Below are 17,371 nucleotides of genomic sequence, written 5' to 3' on the forward strand. Positions count from 1 at the left end.
TCACATAAAAATATGAAATAAATTTATCTAATAAGATTATAAAAGTGTACGTATATATATATTCGATTTTCTCTTAAAATCTGTTACTGGCCATAATGCGAATAAGGGACGTTTTTTTCCATTTCTTTCAGTTGTGTAACCGTTTTAAATCGTGTTGCAGTATATATTAAACAATGTGATGTTATATAGAACGTCCTACTATTGTAACTTTAACAGTTTAATATGCCGGTAATCAGCTTGGTAATTCCTTAAGCTGCCGGTAATTAGGATACTCATCCTGTCTTCCAATTGAACCGTCGTTCAGTCCATAATTTTTGGGTAATAAGCCAAAATAAAATGTTAATCACGATAGTGGCCACGTCAGCTTGCATATGTACTAGTAGGGGTAGTTCTTATTAATATAATATTAAATTGCTATTTATTAGTATAATATTAATTAATCATTTTAATTTTACTTAAAAATTATAACATCATGAAATCGGTTGGAAAATTTTGAGTTTTAAAAGGTGAAAGAGGTGGCTTGCACAGGCACTTCAACCATACATCGACACAATATCTATGCCAACATGAAGTGCCCACAGTGCTGACTGCGTTGGATTTTAGGATCTCACATCTGCCACTAGTGCCACTGCTGTTTCTTTTTAGTATTCCGTTGTGTTCTATAAAAAATGGCGGCTCCCAGCGCACCAAAAGACGTTAACGCATATCTCAATCAAAAGCAGAATGTCGCCGATAAGGAATTGGCAGCCGAGTGGGCAAAACTTGAAGAGCTTTACAGCAAAAAGTAAGTATAAAAAAATTTACGAAAATCCGACAATTATCACCCGAAAGTTTCAATTTGACGATGTCATTGCCCGGTGACTTGCAGGCTTTGGCATCAGTTGACCCTCAAATTGGAGACTTTCGTCACACATCCTGCACTCCAGAAAGACGAGAACTTAGTGGATCTTTACAACAATTTCTTGTCTACTTTTGAAAACAAGTAAGTGCATTATCATTTTTTCAATGGTAAACATTGACATAACCTCATTTGCATTATATGAGTAATCACGTTATAATGTTTTGTATTTTTTTAAAATTCTTTTCCAATAATATGCACCTTTCATAATATGCAGGTACATTACTAATAAGTAAATAATTTTCAGAATCAACCCACTGTCTTTTGTCGAAATTCTAGCTCACGTAATAAAGCAATTCAAAGATAAGCGCAGTGCAATCAATTTCCTTGAGAAAACTGAGACAAAAGTTAAGGGTAACAAAGAAGCAGTTGCTCTCTGTAAAGTTCTAGCAGGACAAATACTCTTAGATGAATTGAACATCCAAGATGAAGCCAAGAAAATCATTGAAGATGTTGAGGTGATGCTTGATTCCAGTGATGGAGTCACATCTGTTCATGGTAGATTTTACCTGTTAGCTAGCCGTCTATACCGGTTGCAAGGAAAGCATGCTGAGTATTATAGAACAGCTCTTAGGTAAATATTTAAAGTTGTAAGAAAATGTTAAGAACTTGTTATTGATTTGTTTGATTATAGGTACTTGGGTTGTACTGAATTAGATACTCTAAGTAAACCTGAACAAGAGCAACATGCCTTCTTCCTTGGTCTAGCAGCACTTCTCGGAGAAGGTGTTTACAATCTTGGAGAACTTCTGGCTCATCCTGTTTTAGAATCTCTGAAAGGAACTCCCAACTCGTGGCTTATTGATTTACTTCAAGCTTTCAATGCTGGTGACATTGTTGCACTGGAGAGGTTGAAGCCACAGTGGAGTAAAGTAGCAGATCTTGCAGCTCAAGAACTGAAACTCAGACAGAAGATTTCATTGCTTTGTTTGATGGAAATGACTTTTAAACGTCAAGCAAATAACCGGTAAGTTTTGGTGTATTTTTGAAATTGATATCAACAAATGGTTAAATGTTTCAATTATTTCATTTTTTAGACAATTGACTTTTGCTGAAATTTCGCAAGAGACACATCTGCCAATTGGTGAAGTGGAGCTTTTGGTAATGAAAGCTCTTGCACAAGGACTCGTACGAGGAGCAATCGATCAAGTTGCAGGTACAGTAAACATGACATGGGTACAACCGCGAGTTCTCGACCGTACGCAAATCTCGGGAATGATCCAACGTCTCGAGAGTTGGTGTAAGGATGTCAACTCGATGGAAAGTCTTCTTGAAAACAGAGCCACAGAAATTATTACGCTCTAATCTATCAAGATACTTAATGATGTGTTCCTCATTCGAAAATTTGATTTCATTGACTCTTTCTCTCCCTTTTTACTTGTGCATTTAAAAAAATACCGACTTGAAGTAAAGATTTTTCTTATAAACTTTCTTGGTTTAATGCATTTTTAATTTTTTCTGTAAGAAACTGTATTGAAAAATTTTTGTAAATACATAAGTTACGCAAGATTAATAATAAAAAGTAATTATTTTTTTTATTGAATTATTCATATTTACCGACAAGAGAAAGAGTTAGAAAAAAATTTTTAAGCGAATCATTTCATGCTTAATTTATTGCAAGTAACGTAAAGTGATTATTACTATTTGTATTTCATAAATGATTTAATAAAATTTTTGTTGGTTTTTTTTTTGAATAAATACATTTCGTTTTAAAAACGTTTAATACATATAGGAATAGTACTACGTATTAATATTCATAATTAAAAGAATGAAGAATAACCAAATTTATCTATTTAATAAAAATTAAGTTAATAACATTCAGCTTTCTATGACTGTCTTCCCTCTGTTTACTACGTTAGTTAAATCATCGACGATGAATCTTGTGATGAAAATGAATGATATAGATATTTTGATTGCAATGAAATTTTATACAATTTGAAAATAATATAAGTCAAAGTAGTACAAAAGTTTCTTAGAGTATATTACATCGAAATGTAAGTAATGAGTATTTGAGGAAATTATATAATTGATACTATAATCAATTATAATTTTCTTCTTAACTCGTTTTTTATCAAATGGTTATTACATTACAATTAATATCTTGTGTAATTGAAACAATAATTTGAAAATTCTTTTCATATATTATAATCTTTTTTTTGTTTTGTATCCTTGCAGTTTTTTATTTTATAGGCTACTTACTAAACCGGAATAAAACACAGTCTGTTGGATTTACATTACTAGTGTTTTAACTTTAAATTTACAGTTCAATGAGTAAAAAAATATTAAGAATATCCATTCTTAAACCTACAAATTTTTTTTAGATTTATGTACAAAATGATTATTATGCAATATTCGTTTATCATTCAACTCTCCAATACCAAATTGAAAACATACACCCTTTCATACTGTCACAGTTAAAAAATCTGTATACATAACCTTTTTACAAATAACAATTAAATCTAATTTTAATAAACTTATAATTGGAAAAGAAAATGCTTTTTGGTCAGCAATAATAACAAAGAACTTAGTATAAATCTGATAGGGCACGAAAATAAATGTTTTTATCACGATAAAATCAGATTCTCTCCATAATACATCAGTGATGATGGCCCATTGTGAGTAGAGCAGGTAAAAAAGAACCTATAACTAATGCTATAATTTCTTTGAATTTTAAACCATGCGATGGTGTTGATCCACTAGAGTCAGTGGGAAGATGAGAGTAATTTGTACTGACTCTTGTCATCAATTCAGGTAAGACATGTACAGTTGCTACATACAAAAATGTTCCAGCACTAAATAACATAGCGATTCCAGTTGCATTCACATTACTTAAAGTTTCTTTGCCTTCCTACAAAGCAAGTTTACAATCAAAATAACGCTTTTGTTGAACACTTAAATTGAAGAAAGAATCTCATAAGATTTAACCTTTCCAATTCCAAAGTATGTAACCAAAGCCAAGCATGGAGCTGACAATGAGAATATTAATAAATGTCTTTGTATCCTCCTTTTTTCCACACCTTCATGAAGTAGAAAAGATACAAGTCCAAATGCAGCAGGAGCCTGAATAATTTGATAATGAGATACATTTCCAAATCAATCTGAACTTGAAAGTGTCACAATAAAGCACCTACCTTGTGCAACATAATAGCTAAAAATACAATAATTTCAACGTCAGCCTGCGACGTTGTAGCTGCTGCTCCCAAAGCAACTCCATCGGCAGCAGCATGGACAACCAAACCCAGTGTAGCTGTCATACTCTTCTCCTTGTTACCATTTCTCTTAGATGAGCATTGATCAATTAATAGCATGAATACAAATCCTAGCACCAGACTCAATCCTATCAAACTGTGAAGATCATCTGTAAAGGGAATGAAATGAGTAATTATAGAATTTTCTAAGTCATACAATTACTTATTAAATGCAGCTTTACTATGAGCTTCATTGGCCTCATGAGCAGTATCATGGGCTGTAGTTGAAACACTTGCTGCACCGCTAAATAGTGCTCTAACACCTTCTGGAATGATCACTGCCAATGCAGTTCCTACAAGAAGCCCAGCTCCAAGGACAGACACTAGCTGTAATTTATCCTGCAAAAATATATTACTTCTAGATTATCTCTATCTTGAACTACTCATAGTGTACCTGATCCAAAATGTTTTATTTGAACCTTATTGTATTTTCAAATATCTCATAAATTAATGATTTTTATGTAGGTACTGGGTATATTAAATGAAATATTAAATTTTAAGTATTGTAGATTGCTTTAAATTAAAATCAAATAATAGAATAATTATTTATAACTAATCTGTGCCCAATAAAAATTACTAATATAGTGCAATAAATCATCTCGCAGTAGGTCAATTAAACTCAATAATTAACCCAAAACAAATATATCATCCCTTTATAATTTAATATTCTCCACTCGAATCAAAACAGCAAATACTGCAATCTAGGTTATGTTTGCACTTAACAATCAAATCACAACAAAAACACAAGTGACACTTGCCTCGGAGAGATTCATAACAAGTGGCAAGGAGCCGGCAAGGTAAGAACCACCTAGCATTACTAGGGCAAGTAACCACAGAACCATCGTTTGCTCCATATCTATAGTCTTATATATATTTTGTTGTTAAAACTTTCTCTTTTCTTCACATTCACTCGGACAACAAAAATTATTGAATTCTGTAGACAGCCCGATGTTGAAGCTACCTCATCACAATAACCTTGAGTGTTCGGGTCATGGTGTGATCGGGAAATGAGGCAGCTGGTCTGCTGTCGTCGATGTGGCACACGCTTTGTATCTTTGCTTTGGTCTGGCTTTGGCAAGTAGCTACTGCTACTGTCACGCGCTCAACTGTCGCCCTGTTTGTATTGCCTCTGTGCAGGCCAAACAAACGCAAATGAAGAGTGGGGAGAGATCTTTTTACTTCTTTTACATCACAAACTATGCCGTTTTGAGTGAAAGTTTGTCGGTTCGACGGCCTTTTATCACCTATTCTATTATAGCATTATGTTAAAGCAATTGTATTGCTTTAAATTAATCTCTATTGATATTTTAAATTACAAATTGTAATATTCAATGTTCTGTACAGTTTCATCTCTTTAGAAAATTACTTAAAGTGATAATAGATTATGAAAATTTAAAATAACAAAGAAAAAAGCTAAAAAATTACAACAAATCTATAAAAAGACAAATGATTTATGCACAAATGATGAAAAACAAAAATAAGTAAATTAAAATGTAGGATATTGGAAGAAAAACTAATAAGTTATAGAATATTTGTATTTTACTTCATTCATCAGTTTTTTCATATAAATTGACTAACTTAACGTTACCATTCAGCATCGACAGTGGTATATAGTATTAAATAATAAATACGTCGCCGAGTAATAAACCGTACTCTATTTTTTTCTTCAAAATGACTGCTGTTTTGTGAATTTTTGCCGGCAAAAAATGTCTTGTTTTCCTTACAGATATGACTACATGAGCACAAAACACTAGGCCTTCAGAATGCCTAGAGAAAACATTTTGATCGACTTGCTAATTTTCATAAAGCCGATTTGTTATGATAAAAAATGTAATAAATGCAATGCAATGATATACAAGAACCTAAGACTTACACGTTATACATTCTACAAGAAATGTAAATGATAAAAAGAAAATAATAGTAAAATCGACCGTGATAGTATACAAAAAGCATCCCTCTTATTTGTTTTTTACGTAGTTCCTTAAAAATATTTCTCACTTCTATAACAATAGGCCAAGTCTGCCAGTTTAATTTCTTTTCTTTTATCCGTTTCCTTCGACGCATCAACAAAAACCATCATCATTTATTAGCAAGACATTTACTGCTCTTAAAACGGGCGTAGTCGTGTCTTTTTAAATTGTTGAAAAATCGATGACGTTCCAGGCATCGTTTGCCTGAATATTCATTAATTGCGCACAGTCAAAAACTGAAAAATGAAATCCATAATTCGTCTGTGTTTCACAGCGGTTGTTTCTACGGTATTTTGCCTTTCAAACTTTCATAATGCTGCTCGAGAGCTTTTAAAATTTTTACGGACGTATTATGGTATATTGCTCTGTGTATGAAAGCTTGTTTATCTAAATCATTGGTCGGTAGACAGATATACCTTACGGGATTTTTTTATCTTGATTTTTTCTAAAGAAATATATATTTGTATCGTTAAATCTAACGCACTCTCCAGATTGAATTAGATTAGAACCTATCTTAAACACAAAAAAATTCTTAATTAGTAGTTAGGAAAATATGGCTTCAAGCAATTTTTTGGTGATATTCAAACATTAGCATGTTCTTTTTTTGTTGTTTTTTTATAATAAACTAATAAAAAATTGTTATAATAAACACAGAAAATTTAGAGGTACACAATTCGTGAGTTCATAGCATAATTCCTCAATTTACAATTTTGACGAATCTCTTAACTCGTAAAAATTAAATTGTAAAAATTACAAAACAATATACAGTCGAGGTCCTCGCACATTATCAGTTTTTCCATTGAAGAATTGATACACACTTAAGTAGTAATAAACGTCTCTTCACTTTCTGCCGCGCGACAGCAAACTTCGCAACTTTCTATCTAAGCGAGATAGTGAAAAAAGTCGTAAAGTTTGTGATACGATCTTACTATTAAACACAGTGTCTTTGCGTAGTTACATTTTGAAAATTGTGTGTACATGTTTTGTGTATGTGTGTATACAGATGAAAAGTTTCTGAGCTGAAAGTTCTTCATTGAGTTTCTCTCGAAAATATACCGTATACAATACTTTACTTCACTTATTAATATATACAGTCGTGAATAACGAGCCACGCATTAGGACACACCTTAACATTCGATACGAGAAAAATTGAAATACGAAACGCATTATAGCGCCCGCCGTTGAAATTGGTTAAATCTTCAGTGACGAATAATAACGAAAGGTTCAGTTTTAAAAATTTAATGTTGACCATCTGGAAAAAGAAACAAATCATCACTGAACTTTTAAAATCTGAGCTTCCCATGTACAATTCTTCATAAATTTCTTTTTTCATATTGTTTATTTTTTTTGTTTTTTTTCCGTGTTCCTTACATAATTTTTATAACTCTGGTCTCCGTTTGTATTTCTTTACTACGTTATTAAGCGTAGATTAATACAATCAAATGAACGAATCATTTAAAATAAGTCATCTTCAGCAAACCACCTGTCCTTCAATCAGTCACTTGTTACCGTATTTCTTTTTTTCTTCTTCAAATATTTACATTGTTTGAGCTGATAATCAAAAGTTACCAAATTTATTAATGGGGCACATTAAGGAGATTAAGCCGGTGAAGGGGGCTAATCAGCGTAGACGATGAACTGCTGATTGTCCACATCGGCTACCTCCACTTGAACAAATTGTGGCTGCTGCAGTTGAATCTGTTGTACTTGTCGGCCAATAGTATTACGCGTTCTGAAAAGAGAGATAGAAGAACAAAAAGAACATAAGTATAATTGTGCAAAAAATACATTGCATTACTAAATAAAACTTACTTGGCTTTTGCATGTGTAAGTATGTGTGATTTCAGATTCGTTGATTGAGCAAACTTCTTACTGCAACCATCAAATGGACAAACGTATGGCCTGTCACCAGTGTGGATCCTTACATGAGTCCTCAAATTAAAATCCAAACTAAATCTCTTGCCACATCCTTCAAATGTACACTGGAATGGCTTTTCTCCAGTATGTACTAGTTGATGCCTTTTCAGCTTGGAACTTTCTACGAAGGCTTTTCCACATTCCGCACATACATGTACTCTGTAAATAATTTGTTCAACATTAATAATTTTTATAAAATAATATTCGTTATTGAAGAAAAACAAAAATGTTAATTCACCGTGGACCATGAGTATGCAGATGTTTGCGCATTGCACTATTGTCACGAAACATCTTTGTACATCCTTTGTGTGGACATGCAATTGTACGCTCGACACCATCTATAATTGGTTGTTTTCGGACTTTCAGTTTATGACCAGGCCTAGCAAATTCTGCTAGCTGTTTGGGGTCGGAAAGATCTAAACCTGGCATACCATCGGAGACTGAGCTACCCGAATGGTTCAACTTTGTCGTGGATTTACCACTCATGTATTCTGTATAATCCGGATCAGGCTCTGGATTGGAGCCCTCATCTGGAACATCCACCAGATGAGACGCTAATAGGACACTTCCTTTAACAGCAACAAACAAGCAAACCAAAACAAATACTACCGCAGTCTTCTCTTTGCTTATTTTTTTACGTAGTTTATATAGCAATTATAATGTAGCATTAGTAATATCATTATTCAAGGCAGTTTGATCATTCATTTACTAATAGTTTGTCAATTGCATCAATCATATTGCAACTTAATTATTTATAAATCTTTTGCAATTCCAAGAGTGACTATCTTGAACATAGGGAAATAATCTAATTGTCAATGATAAATAATAAAAGACTTAATAAAAATAATTTTATTTAAAAATAATTTATTTATTTTGAACATCAGTAAATATAACTGATCAAAGAATAAGTTATTGTAAAATTTATTCCTGTAGGCAAGATTATTTCCTTTGCAATGTTACCAAAATAAATAAAAATGTAAATGCAATACATAATGCCTTAATATCGAAATTGAAGTAATTCTTATAATGATCAACAGCAGAGTTAATGTAATTAAAGAATATTATCCAATATCGAATTGTAAATGAATAACCAATCTCGAGTAATTTTAATTGTTGAAAACTAAATTTTTATCAAGCATTAGTATTTATTTATTACAATTGTACTTATTGCATAAAATGAAACTAGCAAAAACGGAACATTCGGAATATAAAATTCAAGTTAATTTGAATTTTGATCTGATATCTATATTTAGAAGACAGTGATTGATCGGATAGACGTTAATCCCGAAGAAATCTTCAAATATTATAAATAAATGTCAAAAAAGAACGCTAAGCTTTTCAAATGTGGCAACGTTGTATTCAACCCACAGCTGCCTATACTACAATATTTAAAGGCCGCTTTACGCTACATTATTGAAAAGTACCATTACAGCGTGCAAACCAAAGAAAAAGTCGAAATATTTTGCAAGTATTACAACTGTTGGGACAGAATTACAGAGTAAAAAGTCAAAATTAATCATGACATACGATCAATCATTATTGCGATTCCGCGAAAAGATTATGCATGCATCGACTACACGAGTAATAGCGTGAAAAGGTATCAAGAAAGTCGTCTCCAAGTGACGCCATGACAGGGCCGCGATTTAGCAAACATGGCGGAATGCCTGGCGGTGGATGCTGCGAGAGCCATCCTGGTGATCGCCATCTTCGTAACATGGCTGCGCACACGGTTGGCTATGGCCGGTGTGTTGCGGTGCGATAGCAAAACAACACGGCCACCCGAATCAAAACAAACAATAAAAATTCGTCCCCGCTGCGCGTACCGGAGTATTGTCGACGGCGATCGATTAAGTCGCTGCGACCGGAAGTGCGTTTGCCTCTTTCCGATGCTCCGTGTCAACGTACGATCATCATTTCACGAGAGCGCGTGAGAGGAGAAAGAGAAAGATTTGAGCAACAAATGAGAAAAAAATAAAAAGGGACTTACCATCATCCGTGCCAGAAGCCCACATAGTTACGGAAAATTCTCCCTCGAGAGTCTTGATTTGTACCTGCTTCTGCTCCCACTTCCTAGCCTTCGCCTCGCCAGGAATCTCGGTGAAGATTGCGTGCTCGGGTGGTGCAGGCCTGAATCTTTGACTGCCAGCGGCACTCTTTCTAGCCTTCTTCTTACCCGATGAGGTCGTTCGAGAAGATGGCCCTGGACTTGATTCAACGTAAATGTCATCCTGATCGGGCACGGGTATTTGGTCGTACACTCCAAGCGGATCACCGCCGACAATTTCTTCTTGAGTTTGCAAAATGATCTCCTCTTCGCGCCCTGTCTCGGGCATCGCTTGCAGAGTGATCATTTGTTCTTCAGCCGAGACGACGTCGTCGTCTTCCTCTTCTTCGTCGTCACACGGTATCTCCACAGGGATCGACTCTATCTCCACCTCCTGGATATCCGGCTGGATCTCCACCTCGGCTATCATGTCCGAGGACGCCATATTAATGTCGCCTACCGACGCCATCTTTAACCAGCGACTGGCCCACGCAACACACAACACAACTGTGTGTGTCAGCGCGCACAGCGATCTCATCTCAGCCAAAGTGCAAACGCTGTTCTGCGCGACTGCTGCTGACATCTCGTGACGTAACCACAGTGGACTCCACAAAACAAAACCTTGGAAATGACCTAATTTTTTATTTTAAAACATCTTAAAAACATTAAAAAAATTAAAACTAATATAAATATTAAAAAGGAACACTTTGATTTTTCTAAATTTGAAATTATTGGGAAGAAAACTCTAAATCAAGTTCGCAAATCTGTAAACTAGCAGTTTCCTACCTTTGCAAGGACCAGTGGCGCCAATAAAACTAGTACAAATTGAGTGTAGTGGCGAATATTGTAAGCTTGTTGAGCGGATTGACACACTGAAAGCCGCGCAGCCGCGGATTTTTGTCGACGGCGGGCGGCCCATTGGGCTCGGAGACGCACGACGGCAATCATGGATTCATTTACTGTTGTGTGTGTGTACTGTGAGTGAGTGTGTTTCGTTAGATCCCCGGCAACGTCAGTTTATTTTATAATTATTTTTTTCTGTGAAAAATACAATAGTTATCGTTGCCAAAACATGAATTCGTTACCTTCTATAGAGACAGTCTACCAGGCTGTATTTTCGCTGTACAAAAATCCAAATCCCTCGGAAAAGGAGAGAGCTTCGCAGTATCTGAACGATCTTCAAAAATCGGTGAATATTCTTGTTTATTACGAATATTTCGAAAAGTAATCATTCTTTTTTAATAACAAATTGTAACATGTTCCATTTGAAATATAGACATTTTTTCTCTGTCGTAAACAAACAACTACTGACTATTTGAGTCTAGACGTCATAACCTCTAACTTAAATTAGTAGTGTAAGATTTTTCTAGAGAAACGTTTAAAATAGAAGAAGTTTATTTCTATTAAATGAGTGATATCAAAACTAAATTAATTTCCTAATTACTGTGATCTTTGCTCAGGTTTATGCATGGAAAATAGCAGATGAGATGCTCCATCAAAAAAAGGACTTAGAGTCATGTTATTTTGCTGCACAAACTATGCGTACCAAGATACAATTGTCCTTTCATGAGTTACCAGTAGAATCTCATACTTCCTTGAGAGATTCACTTTTAGATCACATATCGCAAATTAACAAAAATACAAATGCAATCATAGTTACTCAGGTATATAATCATTGTTTTATTCAAATCATGTATGCTATTATTAGCAGAAAAATCTGACGATAATGTGCTTTTTAGTTATGTCTAGCATTAGCTGATTTGATACTTCAAATGCCAACGTGGCAAAATCCTATAATAGATCTAATACAAAAGTTTGGAAACAACCCTGCAAGTTTGTGGCCTTTGTTAGAAATTTTGACAGTTTTAGCTGAAGAAGTGCATTCGCGTTTTCTTAGGCTTGGAACAAATCGCCGACAAGAGATTGTTAGTCATTTTTGTTCACATGGAAATTCTCTTTTAGAATTTTTGGTAATGATTTATTTATCAGTTTTATTTACAACTCTATGATTATTTACTAAACAAAATTCTTAATTACAGTTAGGATGTTGTAAAAAAGATGACATTCAAATTTATGTCACGGTTTTGAGGTGTTTAACTAGCTGGATTACTATACATGCTATAACTTTGACTGCTTCATTATTTACTAATGTTATAGCATTAGCATTTGACGTGAGTAAAATTGAAACCATACAGTTGATTTGTAAGTTTATAAATATATTATTCACTGTTTAATAAATGTAATATTGTTCATTTGTAGGTTTTACAAAATGACGTATCTGGATCTGTATTGCATGAAGCAGCTTCAGACACTATATCAGTAACTTTACAAACACTGGAGGAAGATACATTAAGGAATAGAGATCCCAATACTGCAGAGCCAATATTACCACTGCAGCAACTACAAAAGGTTCTGTTTGCATGGATCTTGAATTTAGAGCAGCCTTATCATTTTTCTGTTGCTCATGAAGATATGGACAAGTAAGAATGTGAATCAAACAAAAATATTATTCAACTTTTTAGATGAGATTTGTATAGCTGGTAATACATTTTTGCAGATCGATCAATTATTGTCGCATTTTCACTGAATTGGCAGAAACCTTTTTAGAAACTATTGTACATGGATCTGATGATGGTAAACATCATTATGCGATAAAAGCTTTAGATTTAGCTTTAGTATGTGTTGGACACCATGATTATGAAGCAAGTATATCTTGATTACATGAATTTATCAATGTTCCTTTGATGAATTTATTAAGAATGAAATGGATTTTCAGGTAGCAGTTATTACGTTCAATTTATGGTACAGGTTATCTGAAATTCTTTATCAAAGAAACAGTGATGACCTTACATGTGTCTTTAAACCTTACATAGAAAGACTTATCAATGCTCTTTGTCGGCATTGTCAGATGGAACCAGATCATGTAACTATTACTTTGTTCAAACTTAACTGTTGAAAGATATTTTATAATATTAAAATTTTATTTTATAGCTTGGTTTAATCGAAGATGGCTGTGGTTTTGCTGAGTTTAGAGCTAAAGTTTTCGAGTTGATAAAAGATGTAGTTTTTGTCGTTGGAAGTAGTCATTGCTTTAGACAAATGTTTTCTACATTAACAGTTGGGATTGGGCCACAAAATCAAGCACCTACATGGGAAATGACTGAGGCTGCTTTGTTTATTATGGTAGCAGTAGCTAAAAATATTTTACCGTAAGTGTTATATCCTAGTATTTGTATAATTTAAATGTAATATGCTATTGGTAAAATATTTTAACTGATGATTACATTTTAGTGAAGAAAATGATGTTGTGCCAAAAGTAGTTGAAGCTATTTTAAATTTACCTGAAAACACTCATGTAGCTGTTAAGCATACAAGTATTCTTCTATTAGGTGAACTTTGTGAATGGATAAACAATCATCCACAGTCATTAGGTATGGCAGAGAATTAATTTTTTACAATAATAAGATTTGAATTAATATTATTTCTCATCAAATTGTCTCTAATTATTTTAGAACCAACACTCAATTTTCTGTTGAACTGTTTGAGCCAAAAAGGTTTAGGAAGTGCAGCATCAAATGCATTGCAAAGTATTTGTGCAGCATGCCCTCTGCATATGGCATCACATTTTCAAGGATTAATGCAAATCGCACGTTGTCTTGACAATTTTGCGATTGGAAGTGATGCTGCTATAAATTTGCTACAAGGTACAAATTAAATGTTCTTTTTATTTCCAAATTTTTTTACACTGAAATAGATTTTCAGGTATATCTAATTTACTTTACAGGTGTTGCTAAAATTTTATCAGAGTTACCGAAAGATGAAATTGAAAGGTATATGAAGGAGCTTTGTTGGTTCCAAGCAAGACCTTTATGTCATTTAATAGAAGAAAGAGTACCTATTCAGAGAGGGAGTAAAGCCGATCCTGTCATGTGGCTAGATAGGCTATCCTCCATTTTTATGTATACAAGTCCCCAAGTTAATGATATGAATGATACTCATCCTTGTACAGCAGCAGCTAATGAAGTAAGAAAAATTTGCCCTGATATCTTTCAATTTTTTGGAAGTGAAATTTCATTTAATAATTTCTACTTAGATGTGGCCAGTCATATCGAGCGCTTACGCATTATACCAAGAAGATGCAAGAATAATGGAAAGGTGTTGTCGTTGCTTAAAATTTATCGTTCGTCGCCTAGAGAAATATTCTGCACATCTCTTAGAGCCTTTAGTCAAGCAGGTAAATGCCTCGAAATTTTTTGTCATTCATATTACTCAAAATTTATATGACAATAATATTTTTTCCTTTTTTTTCAGATCATTGAGTTATATGCAGCTCATAAACATAGCTGTTTTCTTTATCTTGGATCTATTCTCGTTGATGTATTTGGTACAGACATGGAGTATGTTTCTGGGTTACTAGGAATGTTAGAAGCTTTCATTGGTCCTGCTTTTTCTATTTTGCAAGAAACTGATGGGTTGAAAAATCATCCTGATACCGTAGATGATTTATTTAGGCTGTGTTCCAGGTAATTTATTTTTTAATTAATTTTAATCTCGATATTTACAATAAAAAGTACTTTGAATGACCTTTATCTGTTTATCCAGGTTTCTTCGAACAACTCCAGTACCATTTTTACATGCTTCTATGATAGGCAACATAGTAGATTGTGCTTTAATGGCTTGTAGTTTAGATCATAGAGATGCTAATGCCTCGGTCATGAAATTTTTTTATGAATTAATCCACACTGGTCGATATGGCGAGGTAAATTTTCATTCATTTATTTGTTTGTTTGAATACGTAATGTAGATATTCATAAATATATTTTGATTGTAGAATAAATCTGACTTCACTATACGGCGTCAAATCGTTCAAAATAATATTCTTCATGAAAAAGGACAACTATTAGTTTGGAGACTTATTCATGCCATTGTATTTTCTTTGTCGACGTACATGCTATCTGATGTCGCCGATGTTTTAATTGAGTTGTCTTTGACTAATCAACAGGTAAATAAAAAAGATAATGTTTAAAATATTTAAAAGAATGATTCTGCTGAATTTTTGGAGAATATACTATATTTGTGACTTACAGTTGATGTCGGAATGGTTGAGACAAGCTCTACATCAAATGCAAACTGAAAACACAGGAGTGTCTCCAGCTGCAACACCAGAACAACTTTCGGAATTTCACAGCAGTGTCGTAGGGTAAGTAAAATCATTTTTTATGAAGTTTTTTTATTTCGATACTGTTTATCAATTATAACTTTTCAATATTTTAGGGCTGAAAATCCGAAGCAAGTGGCTCACGCCTTGCGATATTTTTCACGATTATATCGTTGATTTATCTTCAACGATTCTTAAACCCAGGTTTCAAAAGAGATAATTACAAGTTTTGTAATTCAATAAGATTACCAAATTGGTAATCCTGAGCAATGAGTTATTGTCAGATATTACACATTTTACTATTCTGGGTGTGTAGTAAAATGTTCAGACGAAATATAAGTTTTATTTCAAACGGATACAAGTCTGTTGTCGAAACTAAAAACGAATGTAAGATTCGTTTTTCTTATTTGATTATATATTTCTTGTTTTTATAGTGCGATTGCAATAAGTTTTATATGCATAAAGAGTGACACGTTTATGACAAGTGATGTTCTCCAAGCCGATGTGTGTATTGTAAAAATGTAAAAAAAAACAAGTGCAAACAATGTGTTTGACAGTGTACATTGAATCCTGTGATGCTTGGACTATAGGTTATTTGAATATGTAGTCGTTTGATGACTAATTACGTATTTTTCTATTCTATTAAATTCAAATAACTGATCATGATTAATGAACATTTTTTTACCGTATGCTTTATGTAAATTGAACAAGATTTCTTAAACAAAGTAAATTTTCGTAAAATACTCGCTAGCTATTGACTGCTAATACAGCTTTATGTTGTACATGCTATAAGATGAAAAGAAACAACTTAGAAATCTCAACAGTTATTTTATTAATCAAATGAAAAATTCTCTTCTGAAATATTTTGTTTTAAATAAAAAAATTTTTTATGTACAATTTCTCTCCTTTGCTCAAGGAATAATACCTATCATCAATAAAGAATTATACTATCTGAAACAAAGGTATTTTTATTGAATTATATACATTGTTCGTGAATATGATTTATTTAGAACAATAGGTATATCACACTTTCTTATGTTTATATTTGAAATTCGTTTGTTTAGTTGCAGATTCAAATTCATTTTTTACAATATTTTTCATAGCATGTTGGTGAAAATTCCAATTCACTATAAAGTAAAATGAATCTTTGAATGTTTGACATACAGTTTAAAAATAATTATGCAAGTTACATCTCACTCACAGTTTTAATAAAAGTATTTTTTTAATTGCTTCGATTTGTAAATTTGCAAAAACGAATTCGATCTGAAATTAATAACGCCAAAGATTGATTACTAAATATAAAAAGATTTTAGTCAAACTTTTAAGAATTCTTTCAACTTAAACGACGAACTACGGATTTAGAGTATATTCCACTCCACTACCGCACGAGCTTGCTTGTTATCAACTATGTGCAAGCACGTGGACCCATGTTGCAGACAGCCTCCTCATGTCTAAACATTTCATGTAAAATGTTTCATGTGGACCATATGTGTATCCTACTGAAATTAGCCTCACTGATCTTACGTACTTTCAATTGATAATTGGCAAGTAAAATATCATGAACTTTATTGATCATTTCCTAAGTATTATAATTATCTCTTTTAGATGACCAAGACGCTCTTGTGCTCTTACGGCCGAACGGAATGAAATTCAGTAAATCACTTTTGAACTAATCATGCGATGGAGGTGATTCTCTATAACATTTCCGAATTTTCGTTCAGTTTCGTTGATTAATTTACCTCGTCGAAAATAATTATGTTTGATAAGCACACGAAACTTGCCTTTTTCCATGATTTTATACAGACAACGAAAAGAGAAATTCAAATTTAAATGTAGCTGAATAACATTTTTAACGAAAAGAGAAATTCAAATTTAAATGTAGCTGAATAACATTTTTAAATCATTAATATAACAACATGAAATTTTGTACACAATCCTGTATATAAATAGGATTCACTTATAGAGTATAAATCTTCTGATAATTCACGGCCTCAATTGAAGGACCTCTCTTATAAAGAAATTGCTTGTGTAATATCCCCAGCCGGATATGAGCTTATTTACTCTACGACTCGAGCTTATTTAAAAATTTATTACAATTTCAAAAAGATAGCGTGAAATAAAATCAGATATCATTAA

The 17,371-nt window shown here is 33.1% G+C and overlaps 4 protein-coding genes across 6 annotated transcripts; 2 read left to right on the forward strand and 2 right to left on the reverse strand.

The window, feature by feature from the left end:
- The first annotated feature begins 576 nt into the window (after positions 1-576).
- On the forward strand, positions 577-2,420 carry LOC131665526 (26S proteasome non-ATPase regulatory subunit 13). Its single transcript, XM_058937447.1, has 5 exons — positions 577-784; positions 869-982; positions 1,146-1,472; positions 1,533-1,865; positions 1,936-2,420. The coding sequence occupies exons 1-5, from the start codon at positions 669-671 to the stop codon at positions 2,201-2,203; spliced, it is 1,158 nt and encodes a 385-aa protein (XP_058793430.1). The 5' UTR covers positions 577-668; the 3' UTR covers positions 2,204-2,420.
- Positions 2,421-2,728: 308 nt separating this feature from the next.
- LOC131665525 (zinc transporter ZIP9) lies at positions 2,729-5,250 on the reverse strand. The gene is made up of 5 exons (XM_058937446.1): positions 4,905-5,250; positions 4,329-4,485; positions 4,030-4,256; positions 3,824-3,958; positions 2,729-3,746 (listed from the first exon to the last, which is right to left on the reverse strand). Exons 1-5 carry the CDS (start codon positions 4,998-5,000, stop codon positions 3,495-3,497), a joined length of 867 nt encoding a protein of 288 aa, XP_058793429.1. The 5' UTR covers positions 5,001-5,250; the 3' UTR covers positions 2,729-3,494.
- A 441-nt stretch (positions 5,251-5,691) lies between these two features.
- LOC131665495 (transcriptional repressor protein YY1-like) lies at positions 5,692-10,574 on the reverse strand. Of its 2 annotated transcripts, none has more exons than XM_058937395.1 (4): positions 10,021-10,574; positions 8,272-8,563; positions 7,929-8,192; positions 5,692-7,848 (listed from the first exon to the last, which is right to left on the reverse strand). In XM_058937395.1, exons 1-4 carry the CDS (start codon positions 10,544-10,546, stop codon positions 7,734-7,736), a joined length of 1,197 nt encoding a protein of 398 aa, XP_058793378.1. In that variant the 5' UTR covers positions 10,547-10,574; the 3' UTR covers positions 5,692-7,733. The 2 variants fall into 2 exon arrangements, with proteins under 2 accessions (XP_058793378.1, XP_058793377.1); XM_058937394.1 differs by having other exon boundaries at positions 8,272-8,602.
- A 441-nt stretch (positions 10,575-11,015) lies between these two features.
- On the forward strand, positions 11,016-16,174 carry LOC131665519 (transportin-3). Of its 2 annotated transcripts, none has more exons than XM_058937437.1 (17): positions 11,016-11,266; positions 11,538-11,741; positions 11,817-12,047; positions 12,117-12,248; positions 12,337-12,557; positions 12,635-12,783; positions 12,858-13,000; positions 13,069-13,286; positions 13,369-13,508; positions 13,590-13,781; positions 13,862-14,100; positions 14,171-14,311; positions 14,389-14,600; positions 14,680-14,836; positions 14,909-15,079; positions 15,165-15,277; positions 15,352-16,174. In XM_058937437.1, exons 1-17 carry the CDS (start codon positions 11,150-11,152, stop codon positions 15,410-15,412), a joined length of 2,841 nt encoding a protein of 946 aa, XP_058793420.1. In that variant the 5' UTR covers positions 11,016-11,149; the 3' UTR covers positions 15,413-16,174. The 2 variants fall into 2 exon arrangements, with proteins under 2 accessions (XP_058793420.1, XP_058793421.1); XM_058937438.1 differs by having other exon boundaries at positions 12,635-12,779; positions 12,854-13,000.
- The last annotated feature ends 1,197 nt before the right edge of the window (positions 16,175-17,371 follow it).

The sequence above is a fragment of the Phymastichus coffea genome, unplaced genomic scaffold (assembly GCF_024137745.1).
Source record: "Phymastichus coffea isolate CEN01 unplaced genomic scaffold, Cenicafe_Pcof_1.1 PCOF00052, whole genome shotgun sequence".
In the NCBI taxonomy this organism is placed as follows: Eukaryota; Metazoa; Arthropoda; class Insecta; order Hymenoptera; family Eulophidae; genus Phymastichus; species Phymastichus coffea.

Excerpts from the sequence above, each read along its gene's own strand:
- LOC131665526 (XM_058937447.1), top strand. The coding sequence starts at position 669 with ATGGCGGCTCCCAGCGCACCAAAAGACGTTAACGCATATCTCAATCAA. Across the intron at positions 785-868 it reads GAAGAGCTTTACAGCAAAAA|GCTTTGGCATCAGTTGACCC; the intron begins GTAAGTATAAAA and ends GGTGACTTGCAG. Across the intron at positions 1,866-1,935 it reads AAACGTCAAGCAAATAACCG|ACAATTGACTTTTGCTGAAA; the intron begins GTAAGTTTTGGT and ends TTCATTTTTTAG.
- LOC131665525 (XM_058937446.1), bottom strand. The coding sequence starts at position 5,000 with ATGGAGCAAACGATGGTTCTGTGGTTACTTGCCCTAGTAATGCTAGGT. Across the intron at positions 4,486-4,904 it reads TTGTTATGAATCTCTCCGAG|GATAAATTACAGCTAGTGTC; the intron begins GCAAGTGTCACT and ends ATATTTTTGCAG. Across the intron at positions 3,959-4,029 it reads TAGCTATTATGTTGCACAAG|GCTCCTGCTGCATTTGGACT; the intron begins GTAGGTGCTTTA and ends CAAATTATTCAG.
- LOC131665495 (XM_058937394.1), bottom strand. The coding sequence starts at position 10,546 with ATGGCGTCGGTAGGCGACATTAATATGGCGTCCTCGGACATGATAGCC. Across the intron at positions 8,603-10,020 it reads GGCTTCTGGCACGGATGATG|GAAGTGTCCTATTAGCGTCT; the intron begins GTAAGTCCCTTT and ends TTGCTGTTAAAG. Across the intron at positions 8,193-8,271 it reads CTGCATACTCATGGTCCACG|AGTACATGTATGTGCGGAAT; the intron begins GTGAATTAACAT and ends AATTATTTACAG.
- LOC131665519 (XM_058937437.1), top strand. The coding sequence starts at position 11,150 with ATGAATTCGTTACCTTCTATAGAGACAGTCTACCAGGCTGTATTTTCG. Across the intron at positions 11,742-11,816 it reads ATGCAATCATAGTTACTCAG|TTATGTCTAGCATTAGCTGA; the intron begins GTATATAATCAT and ends TGTGCTTTTTAG. Across the intron at positions 14,312-14,388 it reads TAGAGCCTTTAGTCAAGCAG|ATCATTGAGTTATATGCAGC; the intron begins GTAAATGCCTCG and ends CTTTTTTTTCAG.